Source organism: Nothoprocta perdicaria, unplaced genomic scaffold, assembly GCF_003342845.1.
Source record: "Nothoprocta perdicaria isolate Ctin4 unplaced genomic scaffold, notPer1 scaffold_118, whole genome shotgun sequence".
Lineage (NCBI taxonomy): Eukaryota > Metazoa > Chordata > Aves > Tinamiformes > Tinamidae > Nothoprocta > Nothoprocta perdicaria.
In genome coordinates, this window is record NW_020454294.1 from 2,066,768 (window position 1) to 2,085,249 (window position 18,482).

The following is an 18,482-nucleotide window of genomic DNA, read 5'->3' on the forward strand; positions in this document are numbered from 1 at the left end:
GCTGCTAGAGGGAAAAGGTACCTGGCCATCCCTTGTGCCAATTTCTCCAGGTTTTGGGGATGTTTTGAGAGGAACTTTGGAGGAAGAGGTCACAGCCCTGAACTAAACTGGTGGAAATACAGGTTTTATGCCCTCAGCAAGTGGCTGTGCCTGGCTGCATCTTCCTTTCCTTGCCATAAAACAGGAAAATTTTCCACCTCACCTTCCCTGTCCATGCTCCATGGATGGCCATGGAGCTCCATGCTCCATGGATGGCCATGCTCCAACTGGGTGCTTGGGCGGGCCTGATCCAACAGAGTCGTCATTTGAGCTGTTGCTGCATAAAAATAGCAGCAGAGAACAAGGTCTGCCTCGAAAACAAGGGTTTTCTGCCACCAAAACGTGTGTTTGACTGTCTAAAATAGGTTGCTTGAAAAGCATTCACTTGCTAACCAGGCACTCAAATCAAAGGCTTTCCCATTCATATCACACATGCTCATTTCTTTTTGCAGGAACCAGATTTTCTGCCTTGATTAATTCCTCTTTTATTTGCCGCATTCTGTGATTCCTATCAAAGTCCCAGCTCTCTCGAGTCAGATGCGATCCCCGTTAGAGCCACTTTTATGTAGCCAAAGAAGTGTGTCAACATCTTCCAATACACAACACAGATTAAAGCTCCCACAAGCAATGGGGAATGTACTGCCAAGCTCTCCGGAGAGCAATGAGAAGCAGCAAAAATTGCCAGGCATTATGTTGAAAATTGGCTTTCAGAACGGCTGTTTTAGGAGCTGTAAATTTCTGTAAATCATTAAGCAAATACAACCTTAAATAATCTTAGATGGAAGCTAAATAATAGTTTTCCTGGATGGAAAAATAACTTTCAGAGAAGCCAAATTTCATTTTGGCCAATATTTCAATGTTTAATTGAAATATTAATTGCAATACTAATTGAAATATATGTTGCTATCCAGGATCTTGGTCACTTCATTCATCTCATTTAAATGAAAGGAGCAAAGATACATTACAATAATAACAATTTTGTCATAAATTTCTACTCTTCCAGAACTAAAATGACCACTGCTTTTTCAAATCAAATATTTTAACAGCAATTTACTAAAAATAGATATTACTTACTTCAGAATTATTTCGCTTTTTTTTCAACTAGAAGACATCATGACTGATATTGCTCCCAACCAAAAGCCATTACTCTGAGCTCAGCAGAGCTGACTGATGTTTGCTAGGTTGAAGAAAAGGCGAATAAAGCCTCATAAATCTTTTCAAGAGCAAATACAGTGTTAAGTGAAGCTATAGCTAATGGGAAGTGCAAGATATGGAAGTTCAGGCTACTTTGAAACCTGTGATTCGATTCCAAAACAGCRTTCAAGCATGGAATGATTGAATGAAAGAGCAAGAAGTGTGAAGAGCTCTGGTTAGAACAGGACAACTCACCAATTCCTTGACCAGCCCAGTGAGATCCTATCATGCTCTCTTGTACCTTCTGCCTGGCACAAGCACAACCCTTTACAACTGAAAAAAAAAAGTCTAAGCATATATAAGCATGCACAGGTTTGCTCAACTCTCTGCCTTTCACACACACAGACAGGGTTAAGACCAGGCATTTCGTCCAGCTGGATCCTTTGCTTTTCCAAAATCACAATTACTTCATTGTCTGTAGCCGCTGCCACACCAGAGAGGAGCATGGAAAGCTCTCAGCAGGATGTAGAAAAAACATTAACAACATTTAAAACCTTTGTGCTTTTAAACCAAGGGGGAAAAATCTCCTAACTTYAGATTTCCTTATCAGAACTTTTAAATGTTTTCAAGTCATTTGTTAACGGAGTTTAACATTTCTGCTCCCTCACTTCTATCTTTCTAGAGCTGCTGCTGGACAAAATGTGTGGCTAATCTCTGTAAGCTGCAGGGTAAATAGCAGCTAGGGTTTKGGAGCAGGGTAAGCACAGGAGCCAGGCGTCCCTTCCTGGGAAATGCAAGGCAGTGATGCTGTCACGGCCTTCCCTGGATYGTTTCAACCAATTCCTCATCAGGAAACATCCACTGGAAAAGCCAGCTTGAGGATTAAGCTTCAACAGGACAGCTGTGTTCAGAAAGCTAGTGTTGAAAGGCACCCCAGAAAGTCTTTTAATGTAAACTTTGCCTAAAAATCAGCAATGGAAGTGCTGGAGTTCAAGCAAACCTAAATCTCCTCAACTCCCATGGTTTCCATAGCATGGGTAGGACCCGAAGTTCCTGGCTTCAGTTCCATGTGCCAACTGAGCCCCTGCCCAGGTCCAGAGGAATAGAGACTATTTAAAGACTACTTTACTACAACTTTGCACAATGCCCAAGGCATCTTCCTGCCTGTGAGGCTGCCAGCAGGTTCGACTGCAGGTTTCTTGCTTGGAGGTTCATGGCAGTGTCATGATGACCCGCATGCATCCCCCGAGGTCCCTGCCCCAAAGGAGCACCCAAGCACACACCAGCCCATCGCCAGCCACATCCACATGGGCTCTTGCAGCTACCCGTGTAGATTTGGGCAGCTGGACTAATCACTGAGCATAAGGAATAGGAAAGATGGACTCTACACAGAGAGCAGGCTGCTATTCCTGCACTTCAATCCTACTTCCCTTCACACCAGGCTGCTATGGGAAGCACACATTTCCGTCCCCTTTTGCAGACTTCAAAGCTAGATTTTTCTTCCTGACTTTGCCACCTGTTCTTTCCGTCCCATCTGTCCAGCACCATGACCCAGCTGCTGATCCTGTGTCCCTTCCTTGCTTGACCTTTCCACCACAGTTACCGGTGGTGATTGATGTGGGGTGGATAGGTAGATCCAGAGCTCCTGAACAAAGGAGCAGAAAACGACCTCAGTCCAATAGGACTCTTAGCTAGGCCTAGCCAAGAACTATTCAGCAGTTCTAGAAATTAAAGCTCCCCTAATTGTCATCCTCAAACAATTCTGTGAAGTACCCTGCATATTGCCTGGGAACATTTTGTGGTGATTTGTTTCATTTTGCTATTAATATTCCATTATTGTGATGCTGATTGCCAAATTTCRCATTCCTTCCATAATGGGAGGCTTGACCTTAGAGTTTTTTCCTTCAGTGCACAGTTGTAGATTGAGGAATTGCTTTTGTCTTACATGGGCAGTAAGGAGAAGCTAGGCAAATATTCAAAAATTCCAATTATTCCCACATTTCTCCTTTGAGTAAAATCCACACTCCTTGCTCTACTTATTGGTGCTCTCGACATCATCGTTAGGAGACTCCAAATTCACAGAATTAGGTTGCACAGAATAAGCAAATACCTGATTTAGAAAGTCTTCACCAAGTTTATCTGTAATAAAATAAAGCTAAACAAACCATAACATCTGGTCTTTTCCAGGTCAAGTCAGCTACACTCCTAGTTAAAAATAAGATTATTACGATTATCAGTTATTGTTTAATTATCTCTGAGTTTTACCACCTTTGTTATTGACTTGAGCCATAAACCCAGCTCCAGAAAAATTTATTCCTGGAGGCTGTGCTGTGGTGATGGAAGATTTAAAAATATTTATGAGAGCCCCAAATACAGATATAGATAATAATCCACATTCTCCCTTTCATTTTTTTTGATAGGCTCACACTACAGTCCCAGCCAAAATGTTGTTCTTTTGTTCATCTAGGTGCCACAAACAACCCCATGATGTCAGGAACAACACCACCCATTCATCAAGGTTAAGAAGATACATAATACTCTTTGTTGTAGAGGATCAATCATAATATTTCTAATGTTCAGGCTCTATTTATGATACTGAATACCGTATTTGTTACTACATCTGACATTAATTTTCTGCTTTCAGTAGAAAGTAACAAGACCTCAATTAGAGTATCATGGGGATGAGCACATCAGAGTCAATGTGTCTGCAAATTTATAGCATTTATCTACACTTATTATCAGATTTTTAGCTCTGGAGCCGAAATGCCTTCCACAGGGAAACCTGCTGGTGCACAGAACAATTCAGGAAGCACCACCCAGGCTGTGCACAACCCAATATTCAAGGCAAAATGAAATCTAACAAAACACTCTTTTAGACACAATGTCAATTGTTCCTCAGTTCCCCAAGCACTATAATCACGTTAGCCTTTTCTATTGAGCACAGCTTTGCACAATGTCCAAGTCTCAAGAGCTCCCAGAGGACTCTCATGCTGGAGGAACTGGGCACAGCCCTCCTTGCCAAGAGACCCCCGCGTTCCTGAGACTCCACGATCAGAGAGGCCGAGTTTGCTCAAGGATTGATTAGCACAGCAATAACTCACCGCGATGCAGGGGAAATCCTCCAGTGCTGGTTTTACAAACAATGAGGTCAATGATTCTGATAAATCAACTTCATTCATGCTCTCTATAAATAAGTAATGTCCCAGACTGGGAAGAAGCTGGCTCACGCTTTAGTGTTGTGCTTGTTCTGAAGRCTTTGGGGATTTCCATTCTCTTTCATCCATTTCTGGACTAGATTCATTCTGCTTGATCTTCCTAATCCATCTCCACTGCTTGTGTGCTCTTTTGTCATGTAAGCTGGCCGACACTGAAGCCCATCTTCATAATGCACTTTGAAAGATTTACAGCACTTCATACCTGCTGTTTGAAATAAAAATGACTGGTGGAGCAGGATGTTGTATTTGTTAGCTGTCTCTGCACGGCAAATACCTAGCACTGTGGAGCTCTGTGGGCAAGTTATGAATCTACAGCCTAATTCCTCTCAGATGCTAAAAAGCACATAGAGCAAGTCATAAATCAGCCTATGGGATCACCCTGTCTAGATGAATCCCTTTCTATTTCAGAATGGGACAATAGAGCTGTCACTGGTAATGCAAGCCGGGGTGGGATCCTCTGGAAGAGGGCGGATGCTCCCGATAACATCCATGCTGGGGCCTGTCTCTTTGCTCTTACTTAACAGCGAAGGAGCTGAGTGAAATTAGAGTCTACGGAGAAAAGCGAACCTTGGAAGCAGTGGGGAACTAGTCTGGAARTGAAGCTTTGGAGAGCCTTTGGATAGCGGCTCTCAGAAACTTTCAGAAATATCTGAAGCATCCTGCTGAAAACGCTTGTCTCTGGATAGTGTCAGGCTTCCTAAAATCTTTAGCGATGACGTCCACACCATGAGACGGCTGTGGCAGGACGGCTGTTTGCCTCCCTCCTTGTGAAAGTCTTCAGTGGGCACCTGATTCAAGTTTCCACGTTATCCTTGCAACCACAAGTGTTAAAAASAATGTAATCAAAAGGCTAGCAAACTGTAAAGCTGAGATTCTCACAAAAAAAATGACTTGGCTTCGGCCTTAAAAAAAGCATAGAGTACTGCAAGATGCATTAAGTAATAAGAATAATCAGAACCAATGAGAGTCTTAAAACAGTAGTTGAGGAATAACAGGTAGAAATAGGAAAATTGTGTTACCTCTGGCTAGATCAGTAATGAAACCATTTATAGACTATACTGTCTAGCCCTAGTGACTGCTTTAAAAAGCATTTGGAAAACAGCTACAAGAATGACACAAGAACAAGAAAATATGCCTTGTAGGAAGACACTAGATAAGCTATTTAGAGCAGAATAAATGATGCTATGAATCCTATCTGGCTTTAAAATCACTAAATGTCTGTGGCCTAAAGACAAAGCAGCAAATTCCTCACTACCTCATTAGACCAAGAGTGAAATCAGCTGAATCCCTGGCCCCGGAGGCCTCTCTCTGCTCTCACCTCAGGAAGCAGACTGTAAATGTTTCTCAGATATTGTAAATATCAGATGGGCAAAAGTATTTGTTCAGCAGAACATAGATCTCATCYGCTGATGAGGTGACAGAAGATGATACGGTTTGCTCAGAGCTCTTCTAGACCTCCCTTGGAAAATTGCTATCAAAGGGTTCTACGTGTTGATGGGTGGTGATTACAGGAGTAATTAAGGAAGGCGCTTAATACAATTTGCATGCAAAGAGCTGCGTGCAGGCCAATTACAGAGCAAAACAGCAAGCTTTGGATTTTCCTTTCCGAGAGAAKACGGTTACGCTGCAGGACGAGACTGAGGGAGAAAGACAATTTTTTTATAATCAAATCCTGCTTGTGGTGACAGAGGGAGTCAGGACGYGGAGGGTGATGTGAGCCTGAGTCACCACCGGCAATCGCAGACTACGGGAGCAGAGCAGCCCTGTGAGAGCAGGGGTCTGACAGCACCGCTTCTCCTCTGCCCTGCTTGGTTTTAGTCCTGCACTCCTTCAAGCCCAGGGAATATTTCTGCAGGAGGAGAAGAGCAGAGGCAGGCAGGGAGGACAGTCTCGTAGCCAAAGCAACTAGCAGCCTTCAGAGCTCAGCTGAGCCGGCTGTCACACGCAGCCTCAGTGACGTAGACTGGTCATTAAGRTCTCTCTTGCGCTTTTTTTTTTTCTGACTAGCTTCCTTTGGTGGGTGCCAGATTGTGGGCTCCTTAGGCCTTTAATTTATAGACTTCCTGAGCATTCCCAGCTTCAGCTGCAGCTGTGTAATGTCTCCACAAGACAGGTCTGTGGCAGCTAAAACAAGTATCCCCAGACACTGACCAAGTCCAAACCAAAGCAGCAGGCAAGAGGCTAATCCCTAGCAGCCCCATGTCTGTTTTCCTCACCTGCAGCAGCCAGAGAAAGTTTTTTTTTTTTTAACAAGAATTTGACACAAAATGGGATGCACAAATGCACTTGAAGCATTTAAAAGGCAAAAGGTGCTGCAAAAAAATGTACTACCTGTAATTATTTTGTATTCTCATTGAATAGTGGTGCTGCTGTTTACTTAAACCAGGGACATGCAGTCTCAAGGGTCACCACCTAGTGCCTGACTCTTACTAGACCTAAAGGGAATTAGAAACCTAAATGCCTCCAAGATGTGACTGGGTTTCAGTCCCTGCTTGGACCRTAACAGGTTTTACCTGACATATCAGCCAAGGAGACCCTCATTTAGCAGTTTTGCCATAGGAAAAGAAATGGGACTATAAACAGGATTTTTAAAGTAATTTTCTACAAACAAGCTCCAACAAGAGCACTGCTGTCCTGCCTGGGGTGAGTGCCAGAGAGCAGCAGAAGCCTGTGAGCAGGAGAGGGCTCTGCACTCTCCAAATTTCTTCTAGTAAAGAACGTGGGGGAGAAGCTAGGAACGAACAATTCTGGCATTGCTGAAAAGYCTTAGTTTCACAGGTTGATGACACATGTGGATTTAGGGCATATTCACAAAGAAAAAGGGGCATCAGCTTCTCCAGAGACTGAGACTTGAAAAGTGGGAGATTCGGTTCTCACCTCCTTGGCATTTGCTCCAGTCCCTTTGGCAGGTCCGGGTCATGCCTCTCCCTGAAGCTCTTCCATCGTTTTCCAGGACAACTCATCATCCTGCAGAGGAGAAGGTAGAGGAGACAGAAGTCAGGCRGTCACCTCCACAGTAACACCATGGCTCCTGTCCCTGCCCCAGTGTATGGATCCGTCTTCCACTATCTCACCAATGACACCTATGTTCCCTGGTGAATTTTAACCTTTCCTCTTTCTGTGTGTCCTGTACACAGTTAAGATGCCCCAATCAAAGCTAAACATTTCATACAGCAACCTAAATATTTTGTTTAACTAGAAACTGGAAAAGAATCCACATACATAAATGTATTTTACATATAAAATGCACATGTATATATAAAATACCCTGCTCGTGGAGCACTGGACTTCTATCCAAACAGCTTATGTCCAAGCTCTATACATAAAACATACACCTATTTTAAAACAATTATTCACAGAATTTAACTCAAAGCCATAAATAAATATTGCTTAGTTTATTTCTCATTAGTAGTGAATGGTCCTCCTTAGTACCTGATCAGCAGTTGAAACATTGATCAGATTCAGTTATAGTTTCAGCTAGGGATTCACCCAACAAACATATGCAGGAGCAAAAGAAGTTGGTCTTGGAGGGGCATTGGGAAACTGGGCACACCAGCCACCTCCACGTGCCTTTGCACAGCAGCCAGTAAATAACAAGGACGACTGGACAATTTATAAGTTATTACTCCAAGCTTGCTCATAAAGCTAGGGCTCACTAGCCTGTAAATGTGCCTCTGTTACCCGCAGTGGCAGCAAAGGACATCCACACCAGCCTGCAGTAGGACTGGCCCCTGAGAGAAGAGGAGATAGTAACAGGGTAAGAAAACATAAACATAGACAAAGCCAAAAGTAAAGCCTGTAAGTCTAGCAGAGCAAAATCAGCTCACAAATTTGGCCAACTAAGTGGATATACTGAGTAGTTTTTTGCCTGGCAAAGCTGGACTGATAAACCCTTACATTAAATACCCTATGATGTTTTCACAGGCAAGAGTTATTTATTTTGACATCTGGTTTGCTTACATGAATATGTGGTGGAGACTTCAGCACTAATACATTAATCTAGACGTCATTGTTACAAGTGCCAGCAGTTATTTGAACTGTCATTGCGGGCCATTTGGTTCCCTCTATATTCAGAACCAGAAATCCAAATAGAGCAGTTTGCCTGTAGCCAAAGTTATGCTAACAAAATAGTTTTCAGGGGGTGATAGTTGTAAGCTGTGGAGAACCGATATGTGCAGCCAGGGTACTGTCAGATGATGAAATATATTGGCACAACAAACAAAAAGAAATAAAATTCAAAGCTTGATGGCGGAAAAAAAAAAGAGAACAAGAGTGAAATGGTTGGTACTCCACATAATTCACTGCAGAACCAATATGAGAAAGGGTGCTGTGCTATTGTGCTGGGCAAGCAATTGTGATTTGGAGTGTATTTTTCAAAACCTCTTACGTTTTTTAGCCCATAAATACAGAGAGTAATGCTAGAAAACCACTGGCCTCTTTATCCCACCCTGGCATTTGCTGCAGAGCACCTGGAGCCAAACTGAGCTGTACAAACTATCAATATAACTGTTCAAAGTGGTTCCACAGACCTGCTGTGAAATATTTACCATGACTTCATGGACTGCAGAGCACAGATAATGGTTCAGGAAGCGTTACGGTGTGCCCGGGTGCCAGAGCATGTTTGAGATATAGATTGGACTTCTATCCAGGCGGCCTATCTCCAAGTCCTATTACCTCCTGGAACAAGGCAGCAATTTGTATCTGTATCAGGGCTTTTTGCCAGTGCAGCTCTGTCACTCAGATGCCACCATGGAATGGGCCAGCAAAACTTTACAGAAAAATATTGAGCCTGAATAGAGGAAATTTTAGKGTGATCTTTAAATTTTTAAAACACTGAAGACCTGACCTGATCTTTTGCAAGCAGAATCAAGCTCAGTCTGCCTGTGCTGAGCCATCAGCCAGCATGAGAGATGAAGCTGGGTAACTGTGCAGCATTGGAGTATAGCAAGTGCCTCTTTCTATTCATCTGGCACATTAGATCATCAGCAACTGCATGTGCCACAGAGCTGCCATACAAGCACCCTGCTTTSGAGGCTGCCTGCACCATTCTGCAAGCTCCATACAAACTAAATGAAGAGCTTACAGCTTCAGTGATGCTCACCTGTGGCCAACTTGGTATATTCCCAAACTCCACCTTGGCCAGCTGAGAAGTGTATGGATGACACAGAGCATCTGGAAAATTGTCTTCAGTGAAGGATACATCATGCCATGGCTSGTCCTTGAATAGGGTAAATGAACAGAAAGGATTTGACTCCTGCATCTCTTCACGTAGGGGTAGGTTGAAGGGTCACCAGAGGTAGCAACTGGAAAAAAAAACAACACACACATATTGAGATTAGGGTARAAGAGAGGGATACCTCTAGTAACCAGCGCAGAACAAAGAGTGGCCCACAGACTGCTGCTTAGAAGAGAGCTAAGAAAGGCAAGCCTACCATCAGTTTGTTCCACACTGTTCATACCTCCACTGGGACATTTTTCAGAGTGCATACATCACAAGAAGATGAAAATCAGCATGCTGAGGGGACTTAGTTCAGATTAGTTCAAGTTGGGAGTCTGGGTCTGGTTCAAGGAAGGCAATGAGGCCTTCGCCTGGTTTCCATCTGTGTCTGCACCCCTTCCCTCAGGCTACCCCATTCCCCAGGCTCTTCCACCCACAGGCCCCAAGCATTTGTTCTACCTCCACACTCAAGAGCTACCCCCCTTTCAAGGTCTTGTGAGAGCCACACTGTGTATGGGAGACCTCCCAAGGGCAGGAATGGGAAGAGGACTCTTGGTCACCATTCCCATCACCTCTTTCCCCTGTGTCTCACTTGTGCTGGAGCCAAGGCCGCTCTGACAGTCACGCGAGAGTGACCTGTCTTGTTCTCATCAGCAAGTCTGCTCCTCGCTGAGCCTTTCAGCATGTCAATCCTGTCCTTGTTATACACTGGCAAAATTACCAGACTGCTTTACAAGCCCGTAAAGCTGCTGAATAATCAATCTGTCCAATCTCACTGGCAGAGACTTTAAGTCTAAGAGATTTCGAGCAGGATTTAGTTCTGCAACATAGTGACTATTAGTTTCCACTGCCAGGTAGATGTTTTTCTTCATTAAGTCTTAACGCTTAAAAAAAGTCAGCAAGAACCTGTGTGATGTTTTCAAGCCTCCTATTTGCCAAATGTAGTGTTAATCTTTCTCAGATCTCATTAATTGCAGGTTGTGATCTGTCAATAGATGCCAGTCTTAGCCTCTTCCAGCTACAGCTCTGTGCTCATACAAACTSTTTGCCTGTGTGCCTTAAAACTAATCGCAGCCTGGGAATGCTGTTATTCTGAATGAGTTTCCCAATGAACGTTTAAAGTCTTCCCATCGAGTGATGAGTGGAACTGGAATCCCTCCTCTTCTTTCCAGCTGAGTAATAATGATTTAAGCAGATTAACTGGTCAACAAAATGCCATTAACACAGATCATATCCTTGATAAGATTACAGAGATCAGCTAATAGAGGGGTTCAACTGGAAGCAATGAGAGCATTTTGTGAAGCTCAAGGTGGCCTGTGCTAAAGCAGTGCTGAACATGAGCAATAAAYCATGCTGTGCTCTTCCTTCATCTGCAGCAGAACCTGCTCAACATCCCATCCCATGTTGGCACACTCCTCTTCCTCTCCATCCCTCTAAGCACCCACCATACATAACTAAGAGCTACCATTTCACCTGTGAATACAGGGCCCCACGTGCTGAAAGGGCAGATGGCCTGGGAGGCAACACAGCTCCACCAAGACCACTCAAACACCACCCACTTCCTAACGCCTCACCACCCAGAACAAATACAATAATAAAAAGCCCTCTGAGAGAATCAAAACTAGACATACTCCAGCAGGCGCAGGGTGGGACAGGAACCATTTCCTTGGGATTTCCAGCACCGAGTGGGATCAGATGGTGGCTGCATAGACATAAGCAAAAGTCCTGTGGTCTCTGGATATCAGAGTAGCAGCAGTTTGGGTGGTTCATCTGACTTGGCTGCTAAGAAATACTTCTCTGCTAAGAAATAAGAGCTCAGCATACAGCTTTTGTTGTGACTTCAGGTTGCTCTCATTWGGGGCTGAATCAGCTTGGTTTGGGAAGCACGGATCAGCATCTGAATATGGAGAAGTACCAAAACGAATCTTCTCTTTTGCACTCTCATAACCGGCCTCTCTCTGTTTCTCTCTTTCAGTAACTGTGACTGTAGGAGGACAACAGCACTTGCTGGGACTTTATGACACTGCAGGGCAGGTAAATTACTGCAAAGCATTTAAAAGTTTCTAATTGTGCTGAGCATGAGCAATAAATTAAGCTGTGTCCTTCTTTCATCTGCAGCAGAAGCTGGTCATCATCCTGGCACATGTTGGCACGCTCCTTTTCCTCCCTATCCCTCTAAGCATCTGCTTAATCAAAAAATAAAGCCTGGTTAGCTTGTYTTTTATCCATACATCCAACCCATAGTGCAGGTACCATGTTTTATAGAAAGTCAGTGTTTTCTTGCAGTTACCACATGCTGGCATCAGACATACAGTGAAATATTCCTGCTTCCATGGCCAGAAAACTAATATAATGTAGCATCAGGCTATCAGTCAACAGCTATTGACTTTTTAAGTGGTAACTGCAGCAGACTGGCATCCATCTCAGCATCCCCCTGCCGGGACAAGAACGTCAATTATAGCAGCCTCTACTCCCAACACTAACTTATATAGCACAATCTACAAGGATTTTACCCTTTCCACTGCCCAGAGGCTGATGCAGTGTGGTACCACAACCAGCTTGCAAAGACCTCTGGTCTATGGGCTACCAAGAGGGAAGGGAACAGGGTTGCAGATGGTAGGGCTTAGAGCAGAAGAGGAAACAGAAGAGGTCTGGGGAACTTCTTTGCCCTCCTGGGAAAGAGCAGCTCTGGGTGCCAGGCTTTGCTCTCAGGTCACTTTCCTGTCTACAAGTCTGCCACACCAGGCATGAAGAGTGCAGGAGGAGACCCCAGTGCTTGCAGTTATTCATTACAAGATATAACTTGTTATTTGTTACAAGATATAGCTTGTACCAAGTCAAAAACTGCATGAGGACAGGCCACCCGTAAAAACAAATCTACATTTGACAGGACTGGGGCCCTTTTGCCTTTTGTTTTGCATTTATTCCTATCAGAGGGCAGCCATGGTTAACTTCATGGTAGTCTGGTATTCATCACAGTCCAACCACCCTTTCTACTTACATGTTCCACGCAGGTGATCTAAAAGTCCACCCCAAAATATGACCCAAGTCCTTGTACTGCACAGGTGTTCAGTTATCTCTATCAGTTATCTACTCTGCCTATACAGGCCATAGGTCTTAAAACACACAGAGCTCAACACACACTTGCATCTGCCACGATTCAAGAGTAATGCAACCACTGCAAATGAGACTAGCTTATACTCAGTGCTCTGTCATATTTTAATTTGTTTTGTATGGCTGTTCCACCTGCCACCCTCAGCAATGCATCCTCTTATTTCCTTCTTGAGCRCAAAGAAACATAAATCTGTTTCTCTGACACACTTCACTCTTCCCTYTGTTCCTTGACAATCATTTTGCCATCTCCTGCCTCAAATTAGCCAAGGCACCACCTGCTTTTGAGTGATATCCCTAATTTGTCAGGGCCACATCTCAGTCCAGACAACATGGTCATCTAGGCAAAACTCAGTGCATGAATCACCCTGTGATGAGTAGATTGTATCTCCATGGAGTCTGATTCTTCCCACATGCTCCAGCTACAATGACAGATCATCTGGGTTGTTTCCTCCCGCCTTCTCCTTGCATTGCGTGGCTTTCCAGAGACATTAGCGTGAAGTCATAGCCCAAAATAGCACTTGACATTACTATGCTATAAAACATATGCTAATGCAAGAACAATTGGAAAATGTACTCCTGCAGCAGGACCCTCTGTTAGCCCGAAGGGAGAGCTGGCAGAGACCCCAGACCTGGGCAATCTGGTTTTCTGCATCCCTGGCACAAGAAGTCTTAGGAGGAGGGGAAGGAAAGCCTCTTTTTTTCCCCCAAGCTGGACTCAGGTGTGGAGTGCTTTAAAGGGCTGGCACGGCAGGAAGAGAAGCAGGGACAGGGATCAGCAGCAGCTTAAGGAAAACAAGTTCTGCTGCACTTCTGTGCCGAGCGCTGCCAGGCTGCTCGGCTTCAACAGCTCACCAGTATTAGATGATCCCTGCGGGTCCTGTCTCAACAGGGTCCATTACCAGCCTCATGCTGGAGCAGATGCTAGAAGGGATGGGAACCTCATGCGATATCGCTGGAAATTCCCTGGAGCCCAGGGAGACGGGGATGACACGGGAGCCCCAGCTCTGCTCTTGGGCATGATGTTTACGGCCTGGGGCCCTGTCGTGCTCCCCTGTGCCATGAGCACCTCACCCTCCCCATCACTTACATAACTCTCCATGCTGCCAGCACCGCCCGGGAACGCTCCTCCCCGGAAAGGATTTGCTAGGAGCACCCAAGGAACGGGCAAAAATGAAATTATGCAACCAAACAAGCGCCTCTGCAAGCAGCTGCTGCCACCAGGCAGAGCGCTGCTCCTGGCTTTGAGTGTGTAATTTTAACAGYCCCTCTAGACGAGCGTATCTGAAATATTGAAATTGGATGTATTTAGCCGATCCCTTCCTTCAAAAATAAAACCCCACAAACAATTCCTCGAGGGTCTGCTGCCACCGCGTGGCTGTTTCAGGAGGCTGGTTTGTAAAGATTACGCCAAAAACACAGAAAATGCCAAGCACCTGGTATCAGCCCATGCTCCCTGCGGTGCAAGCACACTTAATCTTAGAGAAGTCATAGGCTTCGATGTTCCAGTTAAAATAACATCCCCTAATCAGGGAGGCATAATGCCAGGCCTCCCTCACCCGCAGCATCCACATAAACCTCCCCTGCTAGTATAATGTAATAATTCCTTCAATCCCGTTCTCTTGGCATCTGCTTTGTTTCCCCTACTTCACCAGCCAGGAGCTAGGTGTCACCTCCTACCTTTGTGTTATCTCCTCCTCTGCCTGTTCCCCTTCCGCGTTGCCTGCATCGCTCCGGGTCCCACCTCTCAATTTTCATTTCCTGTTGCTTCCCATGCATGGAGTACCACTCTTTCTCAAGCTGATAAGCCCAAACACCTCCTCTTGTCATATAAATCATTCTTCAGATGCTCTTGTCATATAAATCATTCTTCAAGTCAATGCATTCTCTGCCGCTGAAAAGACACTGGGCCAGTCAACTTTTAAAAAATGGCCTAGATCACCTGTATTACTGAATTTGCTCAATGTACAGAGCTATATTGGAATATGCATCGAGGGAAAATCCTCACTGAAGGACCCACGTCCYGGACAAGGCTCTGTCAAATGAAATTGCCCCACATGAAAATTTGCACTATTGCACAGAGCTGGGTCAAAGAGAATGATTTTTAACTAACCTAGTCAGAAAAGTATCATCAAACAAACTGTACAGAGCTCGTTGGGAAATAATGCAGTTAGGGCTGCAAACTGCTGTGGGTCTGAGGCTGGAGGCGCTAACTGGAGCTATAGTCTTCCTGTGGAAGTGAMTCTGGGAGAAGGGACATTCAGCAAATGAGTTCGTGGATTTGCCTGTCATACTGCTCCAGACACTCAATTCAAAATATTTTGTTTGTAGTTTAAGATATTTCTTAAATTTCCCCCAGAAATAACTTTTTTTTTCTTTTTTTGAAAAGTTTGGGGCAAAATGTGTTGACATAATTTGTTATTATTTTCCAGAAACAAGTTGTCTATCCAAAAGTCATTTGGGTCACCTTAAAATTGCCCACTTAGTGAACAATAAATTTTGAAAAAAAAGCCTTTGTTCAGCTCAACTTCTAGTAATTAAAGCCTTCTTATTTGTTGATTCAACCAAGGGAACACAGAAGCAATGCCGAACCTAACATGGGTACATGGTGACATAATCTTGCTCTGGTTTCTCCTTCGGGGAGGCTTAGCCTTTTCCCCATCTCAAATTCAGACTATCCACTATTTCTTTATTAGTAAAGCAAAATTGCCCAGGCAGAAGTCTCTGACAATTATGACCAGCACTGCTGGTGCTGCTGAGATTTTAGAGGMTTGCCAGGAGTACTGCAGCTCTAAGCCAGAGGCCCATCTTGGAGTAAGTTTGACAATACGCCGAATTACGCTTTCCTACCCTCCCACTTTGTGCTTCTGTCCCCCTTTTTAATTCTGAACCTCTCAAAAAAAAAAAAAAAAACAGAGTGCTCCAAACAGGTGTATCCCCACTACAAGCATCTGTCTTGTTGTGCTGAAATTTTCTGACAGGCAGAAAAAAAGTTGCAGCAGAAAATTACCAACCAGCTGCAGCTCCATGTGCTCTCACTGGAGGCCGGTCCCCAGTTCACACAGTTTGCAACACCTCTCCTCGCTCCCTAAATCTCCAGCCGGAAAAGGGACCCACGTTCTTGCTTGAAACTCAGCGGTCAAAGGCAGTTCACTGCCCAGCACGGATGCTCTTCCAGCTGGTAGAAAATCCACCCTCTTCTCAACTACAATGAGAAGACGTTGCTAATATTAATGACATCCCTAATATTAACATAAAATCTCTAGATGTGCAAATATTTGCTAGCAGTGAGAGACAAATAACATTTCATAGGCCACTCTCGTGCTGCCTGACGGCTGAGGCAAGCACACACACAACCTCAAGATTGATTTTCACCCAAATGCCATTTTTTATTAGGCCACCAGTGACGGTGGCTGTTTGAGTTGATCATTACCCACCTCACCATCATCATCACCACAAATAACACATGGGCCACAGGCACGAATCCAACGTGCCCTTTTGCCCTGTCCATGAAGAGCTCTGCACTTCTCCATTCGCTCACGCACTCRCCTTCCCTCTCTGGCAGGAGGACTACAACCAGCTGAGACCCTTGTCCTACCCCAACACGGATGTCTTCCTCATCTGCTTCTCCGTGGTGAACCCTGCCTCCTACCACAACGTCCARGAGGAGTGGGTTCCCGAGCTGAAGGTCTGCATGCCCAACGTGCCTTACGTGCTCATAGGAACGCAGGTATGGGCCTGGGGGAGCAGCTCTTCCACTTCCCATGCGGAATTCAGCCGAGCTTGATAATCAGGGAAAATCAGGGATTGTGAATGGAAGCCAGCATGCAGGTGTCCCACCATGCACATCAGCAGTGACATAGCTGATCCCTGTTTTTATACCCAAGTGGATATTCTTATGCTACCAAAGAGCAAATATGCATAGGGAGAAAAGAATTCTGACAGGCCTTCCATGGGATAAAAATATATATATGTACTCAAGACTATGGCTTAGAAGCAGAACCAAACCTCAAACCAAGTTTTAAGAACAATTAACCACTCCACCGACTTAGAGACATGGGCAGGAAACAGCCTCCCTCATTCTTCAGATCAACACCGCAGCAACTAAGTCACCATCCTTGTTGTGCTCTATTAGACTAAACGATCAAAACATTTTATTTTGGCCGTAAAACCTATGAATGAATCAATCAAGAATTCTTTAAACAAGGACTTGTTTCCAAGACACAGAGTGGCCAGAGACCAGTATAGCAGTTTTCCAAGTTTTCCCAGATACTGTGCTCTGGGAAATGTCCAAACACTACCACATCGGACAGAAACTGAAGCCAAGTTAGTGAAACAGATCAAGTCCTGATCAGAACCAGGATCTTCATGCTGGAGGAAAGTCTAAACATTCAAACACAGGTTTTGTTTTCCATGCTGTAATAATCTAAAACATCCATTTTAAAGTATTAGTATTATTTGTTGGAACATACTCTGAAAATGGGTRGGTTCAAAATGCCAGAATGTTTCACTTTGATTTTTCCCATAGAAATAAAAGATTTTGTTTCAAGCCAGTCAGATCCTGAGCTGCATCTGTCCGGTCTGTCACAGTATTTTATGTCTGATGCAGTGCAGGATCCCAGCAACCTCCTTTTATAACACAGCCCAAGTTTTTCCAGGCTCTTTCCAAGATGGCATTGCACAAGGCACTGAGAAGAAGCACGATGCCACGTCTTTACTATACCGCAGTATCTGAGCTGTGGCCTCTAAAGAGGCCAATAACCAATTAAGTAAAACTAAGTCATGTTAACTAGAAAATATATATGAAAACAAATGGAAAACACATGTCCATTTCTGAAGTATCCTCTGAACTCAGGAGGGCAGAAGGAGCCTGTGGGTTTGCAAGGCTGTGTTTTAAGTATTACCTCAAGGCGGTGTTGAGTACAAGACCTATGTATTTTTTACCAGATTGATCTTCGTGATGATCCCAAAACTTTGGCTCGGCTGCTTTACATGAAGGAGAAACCCCTCACTTACGAGCACGGAGTGAAGCTAGCCAAAGAGGTAACGTCTTCTTCTGAGGTCTTGTGAGACCAGTTCATCCAGGCTTTATGTTGGTTTATGTTTTGTTTTGCTAATGATGGATTCCTCCGRGGTCCCTGGTTGGTCCCAGAGACCACGGTGTGCATTCGGACTCACTGGGTTTGGATGCAACTCCTGAGCATCCTGACAAGCCATAGGCAAAGAAGCAAGGTGCCTGGGACAACAGGCTGCAAAGGGGTAGCAAATTTCACTGCCTACCTTACCCTAGGCAAAGCCCTGGGAAATACTGCAATCTTGGTTATTTACTCTGGGGTGGTGGAAAAATAGAGGCTGGAAARGCAAATATTCAGTTTTTCTTATGCTGCTGAGAAACTGTGAGCTGCTCCTAAATCCCACCAACCGGTGACCGAGTATAGGAACCACAGCAGCCTGTTTCCTACCTAAATGAGACATTTGCATCAATAGCATCTCATATGCTTATGTTTGATTTAACAGCCTCTAAGTGCATTTCCCCATGCTTGGTAGCAATAGCACMGGGACAGAGGTATCCCTTACAAAAACACCGACAACTCGATTCTCATTTACTCTTCTCATTTATCTCACTTCTTGTTTATCTCAACCATGCAATTTGTAGTAGCACAGAGGTCTMGAAAGGCCTTGGAAGGTCTCTGTGCTACTACACCTTCCTCACAGGGCMGGAGAAGAGACAAGGGACTCAGACAGTGATCGATTACCGACCCACC

The 18,482-nt window shown here is 44.4% G+C and overlaps 1 protein-coding gene across 1 annotated transcript in view; it reads left to right on the forward strand.

Moving 5' to 3' along the window:
- RHOJ (ras homolog family member J) overlaps positions 1–18,482 on the forward strand; it is a 45,852-nt gene that overhangs the window by 26,774 nt on the left and 596 nt on the right. The window contains exons 2-4 of the mRNA XM_026053724.1: positions 11,582–11,640; positions 16,283–16,447; positions 17,665–17,760. Coding sequence (XP_025909509.1) covers positions 11,582–11,640; positions 16,283–16,447; positions 17,665–17,760 — 320 coding nt within the window. The remainder of the gene's footprint in view (positions 1–11,581; positions 11,641–16,282; positions 16,448–17,664; positions 17,761–18,482) is intronic.